The 22721-nt window shown below is 37.9% G+C and overlaps 1 protein-coding gene across 2 annotated transcripts in view; it reads right to left on the bottom strand.

Annotated features, from left to right (window-relative positions):
* The window catches only part of LOC129573550 (zwei Ig domain protein zig-8-like), a 223489-nt gene that overhangs the window by 79401 nt on the left and 121367 nt on the right, over positions 1–22721 (bottom strand). For both annotated transcript variants that reach the window (XM_055454185.1, XM_055454195.1), the window contains exon 3: positions 5192–5358. In XM_055454185.1, coding sequence (XP_055310160.1) covers positions 5192–5358 — 167 coding nt within the window. The remainder of the gene's footprint in view (positions 1–5191; positions 5359–22721) is intronic.

Raw genomic sequence — 22721 nt, 5'->3', positions numbered from 1 at the left:
GTTCTCTGAACATCGAGTCAATGAACTCTTATAAGAAGCCATAGCTCTCGCCATGTGTCATTTGACACCAAGTTCATCAGTTGCATCATGATTCAAGGAAATGTCTCTGGCGTCTTGTATCGACAATCAGCATTCCGAAAGATGCAGCGATGGCATTTTATCAAAATGGAAATGACGGTGCAGAAAATGATTTCAAATGAAATTGCACACAACATGTTCGGAGGGCTCTTGATTTCATTTTATGACGATGTAACTTTGCCATTTTATTTAACATATAAGTGGAACTATTCGAAAACTCTTGCCAAATGTTCTGTAATCAGCCAAATATAATTTGTAGTTGATTGTTTTAACAAACAGAACATTGATATCGAGGATGCTAAAAATGCTTGTTGCTAAATATATGTATTGTAAATTGAAATTTGTAACATTGTTAATTGAGATAAAACATTCGTAGTTCGTGAAGTGAAGCAACCCATCGAGATTGATTCTAAGCAAATTGAATTAGAGTCATTGGAATCTGGGTTATAGTATTCGTATAGAAGCAAATAGAGACTAGAATAATACCAGGAATGGCATTATTTAATTTTGTATTCATTATCGTTTACATTATATTATCTAAGAGAATGCTTTTACACTAAATACTCGTGGCATGAAATCCATGGAGAAAATGAGCATTCGATCAAAATGAAGCTTCATCTGTAATTCAAACTACTCAATCAAATCCGAAGATTTAATTACAGCACACGATGGGATTACTTGAAAAATCATTGCGAAATTGTTTATTGTTCAGAAAATCGTTTTCATTTTGCCATCGACCGACCTATTTATGCGAGTGCATGCAAAATGCAACACTCATATTTGAAGTTTTCTTCTCGCCAAAGTTTTGTGATATAAATCCAGTCGAGCTATATATATTACGGAGATAATCTTGTTAACGGAAAATAAACATGTCATGTTGTCCATGCTGTCTAAAAAGACTTAAAGCATGGATGCAAATAAATGGTGATACCGTTGAGATTCGCCAAATTCGTGAAGTTTTCCTTCCCGTGTAGTAGTAGCAAAGGAGCAAAGTGAAAATGCAGATTGAGCAAACAGAACAAATACATTTTGCACATTTTGTTGTTTCGCTCTTTTTTTCCCTTGTATTCCTTTTGAATCGTAGGTTTATATGGAAGTGGTGCATATTTTCACTGACTTAAAGCATAAGCATACGTGCAATATCGACTGGTAATGCGAATTGAAATTTGCATACGTATGTCGTAAGCATAATGCGTCCTGTGCAGTCGGTGTGTGTATGTATGAAGTGCACGCGGCGGCAAACACACATACACACACAAGCTGTAGGAATTTCTGTTTTCGGAATGCATTTTGGCATCGTTATGTACGAACATGCAAAGCAAATATAAATCTTGATTCTCATGTGGATAAGACTACGTGAGTGAGAGAGAGGAGAATGAAAAATGAGCAGCAAATGTAACAGCGGCAAAAGAAGAAGCAGGAAAAAAACACTAACTTTTCTTCAGAAAAAGGAAATAAAATTACGTTGATTTTCATTTTATTCGTTTGAAACAAGCGCTCTCTCAGTGCACGCAGCCAAAAGAAATATATTGGAAAATGTTGGAGCAAAGTGAAGAGTTTGCAAAAGAACTACCAAGATTCTCTGAAAAACCAAACACAACGAACCCAAAATACACGATTGAATGGTGCAACGTGCGAAAATGATCGAAATCGCATGGGTTGTTCGCAAGCAAACGTGTGCTCTCACAATAGACACAAACGTCCAGAAGACGAAGCAAACGGAAAAAAAGAATGTATGTGCAAACTAACGATTTCCACCCGTCACATACATACAGTCACACATACACCCCTCGAATTGCATTACCATAAAAAAAGTTCCTTGTGCCGTGTATTTATGAGAATTGAAATATGCAATTTCCATAGCTTGTGAGCTCCTCCATACATTACTTATGCCATCCAAACTTTATGAAGTTTCCAAAACAAGAAGAAGGAAGAACCAATTACAATGACTTCGTGCCATTTGCTCGACCGTAACCAAATGCAACTTGCACAAACATGTGTGCAACGAATATCAATAGGAACGCAAACTAGCTGCGGCTGCGGCTATGGCTGCTGTTGCTGTTGCTCTATTGCTCCACTTTTGTCTGTTTGTTTGGCTGCAGGCGCTAAACAAACACAGTCAGCCAAAACAAGGAAGACGAATGGCGAAACTCATAAAAGTAAATCATGAAATTTTATTTGGTGTCAAACAAGAACGAACGAGCAAACAACCAACGCCAAATACTGTCACTATGGCGCGCTCCATTTTCCAGACATCACCTACGGTGACATAGCAGACTTTAAATTCCGGTGCTTAAAAACTTTCACGCATTTTTGGTCGCGGTGTGTCGAGTAATGACAATCGAACACCCAGCGTCAGCACACAAACACACACAGGCACCAACATTGTTCCACAGATACTTTTTACGTCGTCGTTATTTATTGACTTTCGATGATAAATTGTCTGAATATTTTCCATTGTTTGCGACCATTTTTGCCATACCCACACGCGCGCACACGCACACACAGACAGCTTGTGTGCACAATAATATATACACTCACACACACACACACACACACACACACACACACACACTCAATCAGAGGCGAACAAATTTTTATACTAACAAGACAAGAGCCATATCAAGCTATCGACAAAATGTAGAACAAATCATGATAAACAAATTTATTGGAACATTTGAATTGAAATGAGGACATGTAATAGAATTCGTGGTAAAGTTTTCTATTTCCCACTCTGTCGCTCGTCGACAACGACAACGTATCGAAACGATAAAAAAAATTATTCAAAATTTATTTTGCACCAAAAAGTCTTTGACTCTCCGTTCGGAAGTTTATATATCTGGGGACGAGATTCGAGATTCATGTATTTGCATGTGTTCGCTTGTGTCTGACTTGTGTGCACTTATTGTTTGCCTTTTTTTTCCTCATTCGCACAAAAGGAAATGGCTTATGCAAATTGCGATGAAGAGAAGTTGACATGGACAGGCGTGAAGAAGAACAAGACAAAAAAACGAATATATGGCGTACAATAAAATTTACAATACCCATACGGCATGAGCCATTCCTCATCAGATGATGTCGCAATCGAATGCGAGCAACCCGAAAAAAAGCGTACATCCATTCGCAGCGTATGTATGTGCGACGATGAAAAATAGGAACAATCGATTCAACCAAAAGACATTGAGATAACGTGTATTTTGTTTTCATCGTCGAGTATAGCGACCAAAGGATTGAAAAATCGAATATGGCCCATGTTTGAGAAATATATGACTTTATTGATGCTGAATGCCATGATCATCGTAATCGCATCACTTGTTCAATACGACATGCAAATTGATTCATTCGAAACGACTGTACATTTTAACTTTTTCTCTCTGCCGTTTGTGCTCGATGTTGATCTCGACGTCGATGCTGTTTCAAAGTTAACGTCAGTTTTTTTCCTCTTTGCCCAACTTGTGACGTTCTCTTCAAAATTCAACATAAAGATTAAACTACAAGCCAGACGAATTTGTTTGAAGCATGCAGCCGAAATCTACTTGAGTTCACATTTACACACGCACACAACTCGTAAGCGCTCCAACGTTTCTAAACTTATTGATTGAGTTTATCTTTGGCAAAAGTTATTTTTACGATGAAAAATGTACAATCTAATATCACTTATGGCGGACGGATCTGCATATCGGCAAAAGTACAAACATGTTTACTAAAATTTCGTTTCTAGCGATAAGTTTTTCCATCGCAATCGCTAAACTCTTGCACACAAACAAATCAATTGCTCGTAACTCTCTCTCTCTCTCTGTTTGCTTTCGAAAAGGATTTTTAAGCGAAATAGTTTTGTTGCATATGCAAATATTTTTTTCTCGGAAGATTCTTGCGCACGTGTGTGTTTGTGCCTTTGCAGTGTGCACAGTGCACTGTCAAAATCGATGATAAATTCTTTTTATCGAATATTTATGTTTGGCTGAAAGCACATTTATCGCACACAATTTATGAGGTGGAAAGAATTTTATTATTGCAATTCCAATTTTTGGATTCTCGTTTATTGAGATGATGCGTTTTTACTCTGCCGTTTAAATTATGTTATTACAATGCGCCATGCATCAGAAGTGGAACCATGCTACCGATCAATCGACGATTTTTTTTTTCAGCACAGAAATAAAAAGCTTTTTATCATTGCCGTTTGTCTTTTTTTCCATTGGATGATACGACATATCGCGTAAGCACGCGGTGATTTAAGATCCAATTAATTTTCGTTCGCAAACAGCTTAGTTGGCAAATACTACGAAGACATGAAGAATATGTCACATGTGAGCTTTATCGTTCGGTAAATATCTTCGGAATTGGGTAGCTGAGAAAGAGCGAGAAAAATCCCAACACAAATATAGAGCAAACGGAATGGCATCGCTGGAGCTTTGGGAAAAATGTGACACGGAGCAAAATTTACGTCTTCAAACAATGCACAGGCACATACACAAACATACATACGGACAATAAAAATGACAATCTGATTGTTTGAATGCGCACAAGAGCATACTCCCTGAGCGTATTTGCTTGGGAAAATACACAGCCGAATGACCATCACACATACACTGACTGCACGTTTCCATAGGATACTCACACTCGTTCTCGTTGCGATCATTAGAATTGTTTGCAAGCAGCTTCAAACATCACAAAAATGCTCACAATGCACATCAATCGAATGGTTTTACCACTGATGTTTGCATTCTTTTCGTAGTTTTCATTGGCCACTTATTCTGTAGCAGAACAACAAAAAAAGTTTTCAAACACTGAAAGCATGTGATTATGTTGTTCGAATATTTTACACCGGATGCGAGCCATTTGCACACATTGTCGAAATATTACACAAATAGTTGAAGAAACAAAAAGCGGATCAAAGAGGCGATATCATACAATATATGAATGGTTTGGAGCGAAAATGTAATACAGAAAAGTTGAGCGGAAAAGGGATAGCTATATAGTAAACTGTATAGTAAACTATAGTGAACTATACAGCTATTCCTTTTCATTTGAAATTTTTCCGCTCAACTATTCTGTATTACATTTTCACTTCAAACCATTCATATAGGGTATTACACAACAAGCGTTCACTTACCGTTCGATTGCCGAGATTTTTTACTTTGCATACTAAATGTACATTTTTGCCCACTAAACCTGTGATATTCGACGGTATTGTTGAATCAAAATATGGTCCGGTGCCAGGTGTTGGAAATTCTTGCAAAAAATCTGTTAAAAATCGCCTTGAACCACCGTAGCATGTTCCTGAAAGTAAACAAAAACAGGTTTTTTTTTCAATAAAATCCGCTGGAAATTGTTGTTTGGTGTGTTTTCAATTGAATTTCCCCCCATTCCACCTCCCTTCTCCTCGGTATCGAAAGCAAAGTGCGAAATGTATGTTTTCAACCATATGAATTCGGATGAAAATTGGTTTATGAATAGAATAATGGAAATTTTTGTAGCCATTTTGACTGGTTGCGAATCATCGATTGAAATACGATTGTGCATTAACATACATTTGAAGTGGTTCTTGAAACTAGCAAAAGAAACAATTTTAAGCCAAAAAAAACATCACTGATAATTTTTGTTCCTCTTGATTTCACGTATTTGTTCTGAAACTTCTATGAACGATGTACAAAAACCCGTTGATGGCAAAAAATCACTCGTGCTTGAACTATTTTTAATGATACCCTGTAGGCTTAAAACGACTTAAACAAGGGCAGCTGTTATTTACCAATACACCCATTCAATATCGTCGAAAACCGAGGCATTCAAGTGGCACTCAAGAAGTAGCAATAAGTCATTTTTTGCGCGTATTAACCACATACACAGTTTGCGTGTTATACAGCCGATCTCCATTTTTATTGAATTATTTCGGTTTTGTTGAAAGTTTTCCAAAGAAAATGATGAAATTATGGGTAAATTCATTATGAGAAATTATTTTGCAGAAGCACAGAAACCGACAATTTCTTTGGAACAATTTTATTGACAGATTATTGGAATTTTGTATTAACTTGTCAAAAATCCTGAGCGTATTTGGGATTGAAACTGCTCAAAGATGATTAAAACTTTGGACAAATCTGAACCGTTCAATAAATATCACATTTTTCAACGACTAAATGGGAAAAACAGCACGTGTTATTACTATCTGCACCGTGGTGTTCGTCAATAATTCTTCCTTCCTTCATTGAAAGCAACTTGACTACCAAAGTTTTTTGATGCTGTTCCTATGTAATAGACTCGATGAATAGCGTTAAGGCATCGTGCTGCAGTTGGGTTTGGTTGCGAATCAACCAAGTTTGCTGGGTTTGTGCTAGGCAAACGTTATTATCGATTCCATTTGGGGTCCAGTGTGATCATTTGCTCTATATGCTTGATATGACGCCGAGTAAGAAGATTTTTTAATATTGCTGTGTGTTTCATTTTCATTTATTAGGCTCAGCGATATGTGTGCTATACATTTTTTTTTCTGACGCGGGTGCTTTTTCTCCTGTTCGAGAAATATTGAGGCAGAACGGAATACGTCACACGCTGGGTGATGCTACTGCTGCTATTATCATTACGTTTTCTACGTACATGAAATAATATTGATGAAATTATCTTGTATTATAATCCGTTTTCGGAGTTGGGTGTTACATGGGTGGTGGGGAGATGATTGCGAAAATAGAGAAGCCGATTCGCCATATATTCAACGAATGATTCGCATCGATTTCATTATACGTCTAAGGTATTTGCTGGCTCAGCTTTCATTATACGGCCTGGTATTTATATTATGATGTAGAGGTGACGACGATACGTTGAAGTCAAGAGGCGCGCTATTCAACTATGCAACACGTACACACAAGCTGATGAAATATTTAGCTTACACTTTCCCTTGCTCGCTCTCTTCTTTTCTCTCTTGGTCCCGATGAATATTTATTATCGACAAGTTGATAAGAAGCTGGTGTAAACAACACAAACACTCGCAGGCGACACATAGTAGACAAGCATTGGATTAAATGTGTAAACGTCTTCATGAAGCATTCCGCACTTGTGCCCTTTTTTCCCTGCTAACGCATTACGAAAATTCGATGAGATCTTTTCTGCTTTACGAGATTATTTCTTGTGCACACCAAAGTGAAAGAGCGTATTCATTTTTGGTTATTTACCGTGAATCGGATAGAGAAAGGTTTAGCATTCATTCGATGTGTATACATTAGCGTAGAATGAGCGGGAGAGAGAGAGAGAGAGAGCAACCACATCTTAGCCGTTAGCTGAAGCGCATCAAACGCGTATAGAAGAGGAAAGAGGATAGTGTATTTCATCAGTTTATCATTATCTGCGTAACGATAAGAATTTCGTTAGTGAATCGAGGCCAAGTGATAGCAAATCACTTTTAACTCATTCATATTTCCGCATTGATGACAACAACTCACAAGGAGCTCGTATTCATTAGCATGAAATGGGAAATACATAGATTTATGGAAGCGTCAAGCTTCCCTTAGTAAAACCAAGCCCATTCGCATAACAACATTATACGATATGAAGAAAACGAGAGAAAAAGCAAAACATTTTCTGGTGAAATACACAAGTTGAAACGCGCAATGAATACATATATTGCAAAGATCTGTCAGGCATACATCACTCGCGGTTATTTCGTGCACAATTTCATTTACGTTCTAATAAAATGACATCTAGATGAATTTGATTCCAACAAGGTATACCGCATCTCAAAAGCTTCTGTTATTTTTTTCTATTCAGTTCCGTCTTCTTTTCCGTAAAAACCGTTCAGCGATGCGTGTATGAAGGCGTGTGCAAACCGCGTGGCACCTGCGATTTTCTCTCGTTCGGTTTCGACAGGAAGGCGTTTGAATTTAACTTCGTCATGTCACATTTAGTGAATGATAACATCTTTTCAACGTCACATCCACGCATTTTTCTCTGAAATGTGCGAGCGTGACACCAGACAAAGAACGATAAAATAAATAAATTCGCCGAAAGCACATCATATCGAATAATGATAAATGAATTGGCGTGGGAAAATGCGAATTGTATCATTTGATTGGTATTGTGAATGCAAATGAATTCAAGGCTATCAATTTGCTCTCGGATTTCCCATCGATTCCAATAGGCATACACACATCATTATTAGCGTGTTGCCAACGAAAGTGCGGTGTGGCGGTAATTTCATTCCAAGAATCGTTAACATTTCGTTCGCTGAAGCCAAGCAAACGTCATGGCTCAGCATTTATGGATTTTCATTTCCCACATTTTTGCAAACATTCTTAATTCCATGAGTTGTTAAAAAACGACAAAATTTATTTGTACCGCAAAGTCTAATACATGGAAAGATTTTTTCAATCTATGATTAAATTTAAATAAAACACCTTAAAGTGACTTCGATTTTTCAAATTTCATTCTTAATTCCAAACTGCTGGCTGTTGCTTGTTTGATGTTGAAAGTTATCCAAACCTGAAAACACGCTCTCCCCGTTATAGTTTCATTATGGCACACATATAAACACACGCTGGGGATAGTACCAAAGTTGTGTGTCATTTGCGCGAGTGCTTTGAACGCAGAACTGTTGTACCAGGCACCAGCAATTTAGATGATTAAATGTTATGGAATGTACACTGTAATTGTGTATGGTATTGATTGTCTGTTGCCAACCAAATGCATTTTCAATTGCAATCAAAATACATAATACTCGCTCACACAGTGATAATTTGGTCAGTGGGTGTTATAGCCCGCTGCCGCTCTTATTCGTGGCTTTCGTTCAAGTATTTTGTTGCGATGGGAGTTACATCGCACACAATAACCGAGTTTCGATTAAATTCTACAAATATCTCTGCAAATATTCTCCGTCAACGCGATACACACAAATCCACAATTCGAAAATATTCGAAATGCTGGAATTTCCATTTGATACACGCATAACCATGAGATGATCGAAACTCTGTCTGCATTCGAAGTGATGTACAGAAAGTGTATTGGAATTTGGTCGAAATATCGATTTGTGTGTACATTTCGACTCGAATGATTATGCGATATGAAATCAAATTTGCAATGTGTCTCTGACGAATTGAATGCCGCATTGATGCCATTGCCGATGACAATCAACTTGATGGTGTGTATTCATTCATTGATGATGGCATGATGCCACAGCATTGCTGTGCACAGAGATGGAGTATATGTACATCAATTCGTTGTATTTACTGTACTCCGTACAGAACGATATATATCAGTCTCTCTGATTGTCTGTACAAATAGATAGGAAACGTCAAAAAAGAACAATAAAGCGGCACCTGGCGACTGGTTGGAGAAATAGAGAATCATGCACATAGTTCGCTGTAACAAGTATGCGTCTGTGTAAGTGCGTCTGTGTAATTCAAACGTTGAAAGTATGACACGTTGCACTTAGTCCCCAGGTGCCGCTGTATTGTTTACTATTTTCATGATCAGAAAGGCTGGTATATATACATTGATATACCTTTGCGTTCGCTGCCACAAAAGTAGTAGCTGACGCATGCGCTCAACGCGTTAAACGCAAAGGTGTACGTTTTAGTATATACCGATACACATTTCCATACACTCTAAACGATGAACCATCTCTGGCTGTGTATGTGTGGTGGAACATCACCCATTAATAGTACAACGAGTGAATGGAACACATTCGTGGTATCGCGCCCGCTCTCAATGGACCACCATATTCAATCGTGTTAACAATATATGAATTTTGATACGAAATTCATCATCCTGTCAATTGTTTGCACTGGCAAATTGAAACACCGGCCTACAGCCTAGGGGCTAGGAACAAGTTGTGTCATTCGTATGTATTCGCATATATTCATGCGTTCGTGGCTTTGTTATTGTTGTTGTAAACTCACTGCGCTGCGAATGTCTCGTATACACAATCACAAGAATTCACGAATATTCGTACGAATTCGTCTCAAGCGCTTGTGTTCCTACCCCCTAGCCTACAGCGACAGCGGCAACAGACGATTCAACACCGGAAACTTCCAATTCTAACATTTAATTCAAAATGAAAATGTAAATGCGAACATAAAATACGAAATTTAATAAAAAAAAATATTTTAATTACATGTGAAATAGCATAACATAAAGAATGAGCAAAACGACAATGTGTTGCAGTTAATATTTCGATGCAAACGATCAAATTGCATTTGTATTTTTTTTCTCTTCGAATATTTTCATCAGCAGTCTTCAACGATGTTCGCAGATTTTCCCATTTTTTTCCGCTTCTCAGCTTAAGTTGGCAGTGCATCGATTCCATTCACGCTTCTTCGGTGATCTCCATCATCAAATCGTATTGCGATGCGCTGCTCCTTGTTCGGCGCAATCAACTTGCAATAATTTGACACGATTTTTTTCTACGTTTCCATGTTTTCACGTTCCATCGTTTCCTATACAGTTCAAATTAAATATCCCGATATAAAAAAATCGATTTCTCTATGTTTTACTACATTTCAGTATCGTTTGTGCTAAAATTAAGATCCAGTTTCTGTCTATTGCACACTCGTTCTACCAATTTCATAACGAATCCAACAAAAAAGGCGAAACACTTTGAACAAGCTCAAAGCTGATGAGGATAAAAAAAGTCGCACCAAAATTTGATTGCCATCATTTTCTATCGTACGCGCTGTCGCGACCAAGATTTATTCAATCGTTTTTTTCTCTCGATTGTACAGAAAATTGAGTTTGTTCGGGTAGTTTTTCACACGGTTGAACATGCAATGGGAATGATTCGATGGAATGGAAAATGAATGGGGAAAAACATGCTCCTTGTGAGATATGCGAGAAAAAAATGCATATTAAATGTTTATATACAGACTTTTAAACGAAAATGATGTTAAGCCGATTGCAAAGCATTGGTAAAATATGCAGAATCGCTGTTCCATAACATGGAAGCACAGAAAAAGAGATAATTATTATCTGCAGGGAATTTCAAGTGGAAAATTATTAAAATCGTTGCAAGTTAAAGAGAAGTTTTTTTTCGTTTATTTTCGACATCGTTTATTGAAATTAATTAACAAGGATTCTTTATAAATACATAGTTGGAGCAAAATATAAATGTGAAAACATTTGCAAAAACTGTTCAGCGAAACAAATGCAAATACCAAGAAAGAGGTGTTAAATGGTTGCGTCAATAGTGTTGTCAGGTGGATGCACTGGAAATAGAGTCGCTTATAAAATATGTGCCAATATCTCATTAAATTCATTGAATCCTGGGAAATTAAACATTTTGCATCGGACCGAGACAATATTGCAACAACTGCAAACTCAATTTCCTGATAAATTGTAAATGAAAATGCAAAATGATGCACCAAACGCATTTTATCTTGAAAAATAGGCCCAAAAATTCGACGGAATTTTAATTAAAACTTTGTTATTATTTCCATCATTTCCATCGTGTGTCATGTACAAGCAATTATCACAATGTTATGCATCGCATGGTAAATATGAATTAGAGAACACGCTCAGTGTGTATCTAAATTTAATGAAGACAAACATTGATTATAAATGCAAATGAGTATTTCGGTTATTTGTCAAACGAGAACACGATTGTATTTCCAAATATGAATGTATGACCGCATGCACACGAGCTGCACGCCTTCCATGGCACCAAAAGCGATTAAACAATCTTGGAAAATCAGCAGTGGGTCGAAAGATGCATCGCTGTTGAGGCTTCGTCCAACTGACCGAAATGATTTGAATCTAAATAACTGCTGTAAATGAGTGCAGCTGTTCCATTTGATGCATAATTGCATTATTAAAATGACATTGCCGTTTGGGGGTTGCTCAAATGATTGAAAATCAGCTCCTGCTGATATACCCATATCGGCTTCGAATGACTTTTCAGATGAGTCCAAATGCACACACGCACATAAACCAAATCATTGAACCATATATTTGAATGTTCAAAGACGCTCCGTTTTTGCACCTCTCTCATCTCGTCAACACACATCGTTCCAACTTTATGACAGCGTGATAAACATCTTGAGTCTTTGCAAACGGCGCAGAAACGTGTGCATTGTGTGGCTACCAATATTTCAGGGCAAATAACCTCAACCTGAACGAGCAGACAAAAAGAATACCTCATTCATTGTGCTAAGGCATAATTCGGTAAAAACGGTTCCAATCATTTATCATTCAGACATAAAATGGAAATCGCGTGTCTGCAATCTCACTTTTTACCGCGTTCCAGCGCGCGATTCCGAAAATAAATGTTTGTCGTTCTGAAATTCGATTAGAAAATTGTTGATTCAGTTTGATAAAATATTTCGCTTTCAAACATATCACCAAAATGCAATCAACTGACACAAAGTGGAGACGAACTCCAATCGTAATATGATATAGTGCTCATTTCGATTCATTCAATCATCGATTAATTTGCATAAAATTTAAATCGAACAATTAAAGTACACTTTTTTCCATTGACCTGAATGAGTGCGCAATTGACCGTAATCGCTTTGCCGTAAACAATGAAATATATTGGCATTGGTTGAAACGATTTGATTTTGTTATTTGTTCTGTTTTCGATATCATTTTGGTAGGTGTGCTAGAAAAAAAGGATTATATTCGAGAGAGCAAGAGAGCTAGAGAGGATGAGAGAGAAAAGAGTGGCCAACGAAAAAAGTACAGGCATAAATTGTCTGTATGTTAGATGAGACTATTATCGGATTTCACAGTAAAATGCACCGCGATAAAATGAATCACACCAGTGAATGCCAGCCCAAAAAGCGAAATGCGAGAGAGAGAGAGAAAGAAAAATATTCAGTTTAAGGAGTCGAATCGTGCCCATTTCTAATGTGTTTAATGGCTTTTATCGGCGATGGTAAAAATAAAATTCACGCGTGTTTAAATAAATGGCATAAGACAAAAAGCATAGGTTACATGAAATCGGTAAACCGATTAACTGGAGCATTGCACCGTATTCTTAATGGCTATAATCATTGGGAACACGGTGCTTCTGGACTCACTCCGGAATGCTGATCTTTTTGCGTTGCGAATGGTTTGTCGAATGAGAGCTTCGTCGTTGTTTACGGCTGCCATTACTTCAGCCACTATGTTCCATAAAAATAAAAAAAAGATCCGCAAATCAGATTCGGAACAACGAAAATTGGATGTGAAAAAGGTAGCTTGCAAAGCGGCGGCCCAATGGAGGAGGAGAGAGAGTGGGAGAATGTGTGAAAAAACAACCACATAAAATATGTTTCAAGCTTTGCTAACGGCGGTAAAAGTCGTTCATTTTGTCTTTCTCTCCCTCTCTCTCGCTCTCTCTCTCTCTCGTTTCGTTAAAACATTTATACATGTCGACTTTGTGTTCATCGCGCTTTCAGCACCACCATTTCAATGTTGTAATGTGTTTGTTTTCGAAAATCGTTTCAATAATTTTTTTTCTTTTCGTTTGGACACGAGGGAAATAAATTCCGGCAAATGGATAAAAATGGCAATGGAAGCACAGACATCAAAAGGAAAAGAGAGGGAAGAAGAAAAAACGGGCGTCGGCAAGTACAAAAACGTTCATAATCACATAGCACTGCTCCGTTCCAACGGTCGTAAATCGAACTATCTAGCTCTGTTTTCATTTTCTAACCTTTTCACCTAAAGGAACAGTCGTTATATAACCAATTTCGCATTGAAGTTCCATTACAATTTTATTCAAGGAAGAAAAAAACGGCATCCTGGTCGTTCGTCGCTTCGCACAACTTCCTGCTTTCCACTCATTTAGCGCACAGCATATAATAATCGTTTGCGAAATGAAATGGTGCTGCGTTGGCAGCGAACGAACGATCGAGCGATAGAGAGTGAGCGAGAGAGAGTGAGCGAGAGAGAGAGACGAAATTAATCTTTGTTAAAAAGAGAATTCCCCGGGCGATTCATCATAATTATTATTGGCACAAAATGGAAATCGTTTCTCAAGCTTCATTGGCACTGGCTGGATCGTTTCGGCGTGTTTGCGCCAACGTTCCTTTTTCGGCATTTTTCCGAAAATTTATTTTCGTTGTGTCGGACTGAGGGAGGTCGAGAGAGAGAGAGAGAGGGGGGGGGGGAGGGGGAGAGAGAGAGAGAAAGAGTGCGAGAGCCGAGTGAACACATTTCTTCGTTTTTATTAATGATGAACCTGTTCACACGCGATGACAAATTGCCACTTGAACGCTACTTTCCCTTTGGTTTGCGTGTAACTCACTTTGATTAGGTTTAAGCGCTCACGCGCGCAACCAAAGTATAAAAAGTATGTATGTGTATAACGCGCACGAGGCTTTTGCCCGCAGCACTTTACTACAGCAATTCAAATAAAAAGTGGGAGAAAAGAAATGCGTTTGAATACACGGTTGATTTGAATATTCATTCAACCGAGGGCAAAATGACGATATGATTAATTTGTGGTCGTAATTTGAACAACAATTTTAAATTAAGAAAAACTTGAAAAACACGAAAAATTCACGACTTTTCCCTTTATCGTGAGCGATTTGATCGCGTGCGCTGAATTTCAACGAATTTCCGCGATTTCTCTTCATTGAAGTGGCCATAAACAATACGACGATAAAATGAACAGAAGTTACATTGACCCGCTGTTTAACTGCAATTGCTTAGAATGCATTCAAGAATTCATTTGATTTTATAGCAGATTCACAAGAATTTCCACAGTTATAAATTATTCCATGCCATTATTCAGTTCATTAACTAAATCATTAAAGTGTCGTTTTAATACAATTTTAAATTGCCGTATAAAATCAACGGTGAACAATATTCCACGGAATATGTCTGTCTATAAATCAAATAATTCATCAATTGCACGAGACACATGAAGACGCAATAAACTCTAATTATCAAAATGTACCAAAACTTGCGATATTTGTGTAAATTTGCTGCATTTTTTTCTTTCGGAAAAAAAAATAGAGGCGAAAAAAGTGCCTATTTGATGTCGAAGAGGGGCGGCGACCCCTTTTGTTATATTTTTCATTTTCTCATTAAATTTTCGTCTTGTTAGCCCGTGTGATTAATTACTCTACAACAAATACACCTATATGTTATTCTTGAGCATGCCGCAATTTCCGAACCATATAAACGGAATGTAAAATGGTTTTAATGAGCCTACGAGACATTCAAACCAATTCATTTCTGTTGTTTTTTTCTCTCTCTCTCCTTTCGACTTGTTTTTTTTCATGGATATCATGATGTCAATCTACTTTTTGTGACAATTGTGAGCGTATAAAACGTGCTGAGTCAGCGTAAAAAGGCGGATATTAAATCTAAGCGACCAGCTGAACCCACACCTACTTGAAATGAGAACGAACGAAAGGAAGAAAAAAAAAGTTTACGGAATTCCTACAATTCCTGTGTACACCGTTCGCTGGTGCTGGCATGCACTGTGCAGTGCATGCGATTTTCGAGAATGTGTGCAAAGTTCCTCATTAGAACCATGTTAAATTAACTGGAAGAATGTTTTGTGGCTATTCTTATTTAATATTTTCTGCACTTTGTGCGAACATCGAGCCGCACCTAACACGTTCCACATGCACTGCAAACTTACTGACACGAAAACGGCACCATTAAAATTTGAAATGAAAGAAGACGAAAAAAACAACCAGCACCAACTACTCGCGTTGCTAACGCATAATGAGACAAAGGCTCTCGCAACCGATGTGAGAAATCAGCAACTCATATTTTCCCTGTATTCACGCCCTACGCTCCAAAATAATGAAACGGCAGCGTAGTGCACAAAGAGACCGCGTCAAACAACATAACCACGTCGATAATTACGACGTATGAAAAACTTGTCATTGTCATCAATTTCGTTTTTTTCTTTTTGTAGCATTTAATATTCATCCCAAAGGCTTTGTCAAATCGTTCGAAGCGAATATTTTCATTATTTAAAACTTTGTGATTGCTTTTTTGATCGGCAAAAGTGTTTTGATGTATTTTCGATAGAATCTAATTAAACGGATTCTGCATGCTTCAACACACTAACCGCTTTTACGGTATCTTAAAATAGGATTCAAAGGGGAAATATGCAAAAACATCCCGGGAACAGGGCAAAGTTTATGCAATTAATTTTTTTTCATATTGGTACACTCGCGCAGGTGAAATTCATGGAACCAATTAAATGAAATAGAAGAGATTTCGAATTTCGTTCAACAAGAAAAAAAAGAAGAGTAGTAACCAAATGGTTCCCATGGAACTCGGCTGAATCAGCCTATCAAAATACTAATACCTTTTAATTGGGACTTTTTCTAAGTGAAAATTTATCAATATTTGCATCGAAATTGTATCTTTTTTCATTTTCAATCGAAGAAATCGCAAGAAAGAAGCTTGAAATTTGAATGGGAAACATGGGTGTAACAAGTGAAGGAAAAGTTACTTCATGCCGAACATAAAATTGTTGATGCTAAACTCTCATTTTCGAGAAACATTGGTGTCGGATCTTTTGATAAAGTGATGGTTTTGCTAAAAGCATATGCTAAGCTTAATTCAGTTCAGTCCAGTCTTTTAGTTGCGGTTTTCTCTATCCCGCTCTATCTCTATCTCCCTCTTTCGCCCGTTCTCTCCAACGCCACTACTATTCAAATCACCGAAAAAAGGCCATTGCCAAAATGAACGTGTCGATTTTAATATATTCTCAAATTCTAAACCATGCCACAATAGGGTTGAAAGCGTACAAAAGAAGGGCCATCATTGCATACATCATCATTTTTGTATCTGTAAGGCTTTAGACACATGTAAAATAGCTGAGCATTGCTCGGTGTTCCATGCGAAAACAATGGCGAAGGAGCTTCCATCATTACACGAGCACACACACACCTCTCTGTTAAGTAGAAAATATGTGAAATTCTCTGTTTTCAGCGATGCTATGCAGGTATTTATCCGATAATCACCTGAGCTTCGGTATATTGCAGCCGGAATGAGATTGCATAGCGCTACCTTGAATGAAGGAAAACAGACGATTAAATACAGACGATGAGCGACAGACGAGCCAACATAATCGAGATTAATAGTGAACACATCATGGAAAAAAGTCTCCATCCGTTTAATGATTCGAGATAATGTTCGGAGTTCGAACGAGAGAAAAGCCTTTTTGTACGCAAACATCGGAGCTAGCGTACGCGAAGCACAATAAGCAAACGAACGAACGAACGAACACAACTCATGTAATCACAATTTAATAGGAATCGTGCCTTTTTTGCCATGTGTCCCTCCTAGCATCATCTATGAAATTCCATTTTACGTTCGTTTTCTAGCAAAATTTTAATAACCAAACCGATTTGTTTTCTCGCTTTTTCCCCCTCTGGATTGTTTTTCATTTGGCCGGTTGGATGAGTATACGACAGAGATAGAGCGAGAGAAAGTGGGGGAGAGCGATAAAGCTGCAGGTATAATACCTTGCCGTTGCGACGGCATTATCATAATCATCGCACCATTATTTCAATAACTACGAAAAACAGCAACGTATGTATTCGCCGGGGTGTATACTGTATAGTGTGAAGGAACTCACAACGGATGTTCAAGTAGAAAAGCACCGATGTTAAAAATCTCTTTCGCTCTCTAGGTCTCTCGCTCTCGCACGCACACACCAAGAATGATTTCACTTAATGGACTGTTTGTGAAGCATGCTTTTTCGCTACACACGTACCACCTATCACAAGCAGACATTTATCGGCTTCTTTTCACAGCATTAATAAAACTACTTTCCAAGTGGTAAAATCGCTTGTAAACGCCGAATATGCTAAATTTAAATCACGACCCGTTGCCATACGGACGACAATGTTTTTCTGTTATTTGTTGTTTCGGCTTCACCTGAGCGTGCAACGGAAATTGAATTGAATGTTGGGTCAGAGTATTTCAACTGTAAACATTTATTTTTTTGTTTTTTGTTACTGCTTTTCGTTTTGTGTGTTTGGCATTTGCCATGTCGACCATTTTTATTCATTGATTTGATTTTTTTGCTCTATGAAAAGATCCTTCCATTGTAAGTTATTCCATTTGAATGACACAACCAGAAATATTATGAGCGTTACAAACATGTCCCTTGATGTTGTTGCTTGTTGCTGTATTGTGCATGATATTGATAAGATCGCAAAACCCTTCTGTATCGGATTTCTGTTTTCTTTTATTAGCCCAATTTATTTCAGTTTAAATGAATGCGTCGAGTTCGTTCGTTTTTTTTCACCGTCTGTCTCGATTTTTAACACATCAAATTCAAACAGAAAATAAACCTTATGTGTATGCACATATGCCCCAAACCACTCACATGCTGTGTGTGTATAATCAAAAAATGGGCTCGTTTCTATTCACTGCCGTTGGTGTTTTTCTCTTTCTCTCTATTCTCTGTTTCAAAAGCGTTCGTATCAAAGTAAATTCATGTAGACGTCAATGTGGGTGTTTATGTGTGTGTGTGTGTGTGTGTCGGTGACATTACGTGAAATCAATGATTTGTACTGACGATAAAGTGCACGATGAAAATCGGCCCCAATTTAACTAACGACTAAAGAGCGGATTGTGTGACGACGACGATAATCTTGCTGTTATGGTGTGTATCGGCCCAGGTTTCGTGACGGACAAATGTTCGATTTACAAGTAAATCGTAAATGCGATCTTACCGCATTGTTTCAACTGTTTGGTTTGTGCATCAAAAAGTGGCTAGACACTGACTGGCTGCATTTACGTACATACAAAAAATGCGCCCACAAAAACAAATGGTTGGGTGTGAATCCACGGTACAAAACACACAGAGAAAGGACACATGCACGCACACATTCTTCGACGATAAATCCAAATGTTGCCTTTCTATCGGTGCCACGTATATATGGAAAACCATAAGTGCCTGAGTGAATGGACAGTTTTTTACGACTTTTTTCCCTAAGAATAATGCTCGGTTCTCTTGAAATGCGTCGTCTATTTCTATTGCGCTATCCGCACTTGGAGAATTACCACGTTTCACACATCGCCACCATTTATTGTTACGATCTTTTCAACTAAATGGGCTTTCAACCAATTCAATCTAGCATTTATTGTCATGCAATGCATACGGTGTCTCGCATTTTCCGTACGCTTTGAAACAATGCACAGGCACATGGCACATACGCAGTCATTACGGGTAGATATAATCACTTTTACATTTTATAACGGCTGTGAAAGTGACAATTTTCAAATTGAAAGCCACCATCACTTGTTTTTATCTCAGCACAGTGTCTTTTTCGCAGGAAATTAATGAATATGCACTCACAGTTGGCGTTGCGATGAGCAGTGTAAATTGCATTAGCTAATAACCATCACCAGAAATGGGTGGAAAGAGCATTTTTATCATAGTAATAACAAATGGCTCAATAATCAAACGACAAAAAAAAATCTGTATGCTTTATTCCAACATAATTAGCTGGATAAAAATAAAAGATAGTGTCGTCGCAGTCAATATTAAGTTATTAAGTTTTGCGGATCGCGTGTTGAACGATTTTTTTTTCTCCATAGATAAAATGGAAGCGGCGCTAATAAGCTGAGCTGAACGAATAATGGTGGAAACCATTTTAGCTGTTTCTTCGTCTCATTTTGTCAGCAGCAGCTAAAACAATAGATAAAATTGTGCGTGTCAAAGCCATAATGGTCAGAAGTCATTTCGTATATCGGTTATGATGAGTAAGGCATTTGTGACACGCACATCACGCCCGAATATTTCACGCGAAGCATAAAGTGCTGCACAAACACTGCTAAAAGGACAATGCCATTGTTTTGTGCTCGATGAATAAAATAGTGGCGCGAGATTTATAATCCATTGTGCGACGCTTGATAAACTCTCCCCCCAACCACTAACGAAGCCAACTGGCGACCAGAGTGGAATCGTAAGCATATTTCTATAGTCGTATATATCGAATCTCGTATTGTTGGTTCAGCCGTTCATTCACTTGAAAACTCAATTTCACTCCGTTTTATCGCTCGGTTGCTCGATCCGTTCTCGTTCGCTGTACAAGCCCATATTTCTTCACCCATTTGCATTGTCCTGTTGCCGGGGCTCGTAGAAAAAAAACAACTTGCCACGTTTATCTTCTATATCGTAATAATCATTTGGGCAACGTTTTCACGGTGGTATTGTCTCTCTGCATTGAACCGGGTTTTAATCGCAGCGCAAGTATCACTTGTTAATTTATTTTCATTTAATACGTTTGACAGTCTTCGCATTCATATCGCCTCCCGTAGAGAGTTTAAATCAGTTTTGCCTTCAAGTTTGTACCATTTCAGCAGACAAAGTTTCCTGTTTTTTCCCTTTCATCCACGAAACCAAGTGGCTTTGTTGGCATGAAACGATCTGAGTTATACCTCAGATTCCATGCATTAAACGAGACAAAATAATTTCCAACGAAATTTAATCAATAAATCAATTAGATTAATTCAAATTGCGATTATCGAGAGTTTTACCGATTATCGACAGGTTCGAATCGCAAAATTACATTCGAAAAGTGCCATTTGATATCGACGAATGATTGAATGAACGAATGTGCCAAACATTTTATTCAATTTACAAGAAGTTGAAGAATTAACGATTTGAATCAGAGACAAAAGCGATTCAAAGCATACCGAATAAGAAATAGCTTTTAAATGATACTCCTGTTTGGCATCTAATGAGATCCGGCAACCGGAGACCGCTTCTGCATGAAACTTCTGTAACAGTTCGAATAGAGACCGAAGAGATATCGCGAATTCAATTTAATCAATTTATTCAAGCGTTTTGCTACGATTTCAATTCAGAGGCAGCCAGTGATTTTTAAGTGCGTTCCGATTCCGTTGAGACAAAGCGAAATTTTTCGCGCTGTTGAATGCAAATACTTGAATCACTCGCGCCCGTGCATGCTTTCAATAGAAAAAGTGATTCAATTTACATGAACGAACTGAGCCATCGACTCGGAAATCTATATCCAAATATCTATAGACATCATTTATTCTTTTTCTTTGCACTCGCAAAACAGATTGAATTGATAGAGACGATTTTGCAACAAGAACCACTTAACTCTGGTCGATCGTGGAGCGTTTCTCACTGAACAATACCATCAATTTGACTTTTCTTTATTTCAGTTAGCGAATAAATTTCCCTTCGCGAACAAGAAGAAGAAGAAGAGTAGAGAGGGAGTAGGGAAAAAACGCCAGAAAAAAATGTATAAAGTTGAATTTTAAATTGAAATTGTAATATTTTTTGTGGTTTCATTCTCCCATTTGTTCAGCCATTTTTGTTTGTTATCTAATTGAAACGATTTCTCGTAGTTGAACGCAATTGCTTTTTCTTTTGCGTTTGCTTTTGCTTCTTTCGACAAGTTTTCGGCCAGATGCATGCATTTCGAAGCAATCACAGAGCTTGCTTCAGAGTTTGGCGGAAAGACACGCTGAAAAGCTTTTTCCGTTGCCATTTCCTACGTGAGTTTTTCCCTTCACTTTCCACTTTGATTTGCACGAAATGTTTTGCTTAGAAATCAAATGCACACACGCAAACCGTTCGAATAAAGTGTATCGAGAGCAGCAAAAAAACATAACCTCAGACATTCAACTCGGTTTTACACAATGAATTGCGATTCTTCTCTTTGCACTTGGTCGTCTCGTCGAACTCTCGCTCGGTCTTTCTCTCTGGTTGGGTTCCGTTGGCGCCGCTATTCGATTCTATCGCCACATACACACACAGTGAGAGAGACACGCCATTCGCGTGATTTTTTGAAGTAAACCACAGGAAAATGTGCTGATTCTCGCAACTTGAAACCGCCACCAATGTGAAAAAGCGCCCATCAATTTCCAGCAGCAAATGGAAATTAACTCTGTTTTCCTTTTTCATTTTGCGTGTGAATTGCGAATTCCAAGTCGGTTGAAGACTTTGTTCGCGCCGAAAGTGACCGCAAACACTTGAGACTGTGCGAGTGAAATGGTTGTGTTTTGCAATATTTCGCATTTTCAGCGCAGCGGCGGGCTTGGTTTTAAATCATGGACGGAGAATGTGTTGTTGTTGGTTTTTTTTCCGCTGATCATTTGGCATGGCAATCGTTATCGCAACGCTAGATTTATGTTGAAATGAAGTGAAAATGTGGTTTCATTTGTTTTTTTTTTCTACTTTGGCCTTCATTATCGAGCAAATAAATCTACAAGCGAAGCGAACGCTTTTGTGTCAACATTTCGAAGCCGCAAGCATGGCAAAGCATATACACACAGTTATCGCTTTGTGAACAAATAATATAACAACAGATTCGTTCTTTTGCGCTGCGTCATTATTGTTGTTGTAGTATTATTTCAGCGCTCAGTCGTTGGAATGTTTTATTTCTCCCCTCGATTTTTCCACGGTGAGATTCTCCCTTTCATTTCGATTACTTGCATGATTTATGCCATATACCCTTCAATAACAAACACAAAACAATGATGGCAAATTAATATAAGGGAGAAAAGGAGAAAGGAAGGGAGAGAGAATGAGAGTAGAAAAAAGAGCCTTGCATTCTAACAATCTGACCGACAATGTTAGTTACCAACATTGTATCGTGTTGAAAACCAATTGGAATTTAACACACTACCCCGGGCTGGAATTCTAAGTCATTCCACCAAAATCATTCGGAATTATTTTTTTCGTACATAAGACCATATTGGAGTGAAAGAGAGAGATTCCA

Source organism: Sitodiplosis mosellana, unplaced genomic scaffold, assembly GCF_009176505.1.
Source record: "Sitodiplosis mosellana isolate CC-2019 unplaced genomic scaffold, AAFC_SMos_1.0 Smas_scaffold_1, whole genome shotgun sequence".
NCBI classification, from domain to species: Eukaryota; Metazoa; Arthropoda; class Insecta; order Diptera; family Cecidomyiidae; genus Sitodiplosis; species Sitodiplosis mosellana.
This window is presented reverse-complemented; position numbering and strand designations above follow the sequence as displayed.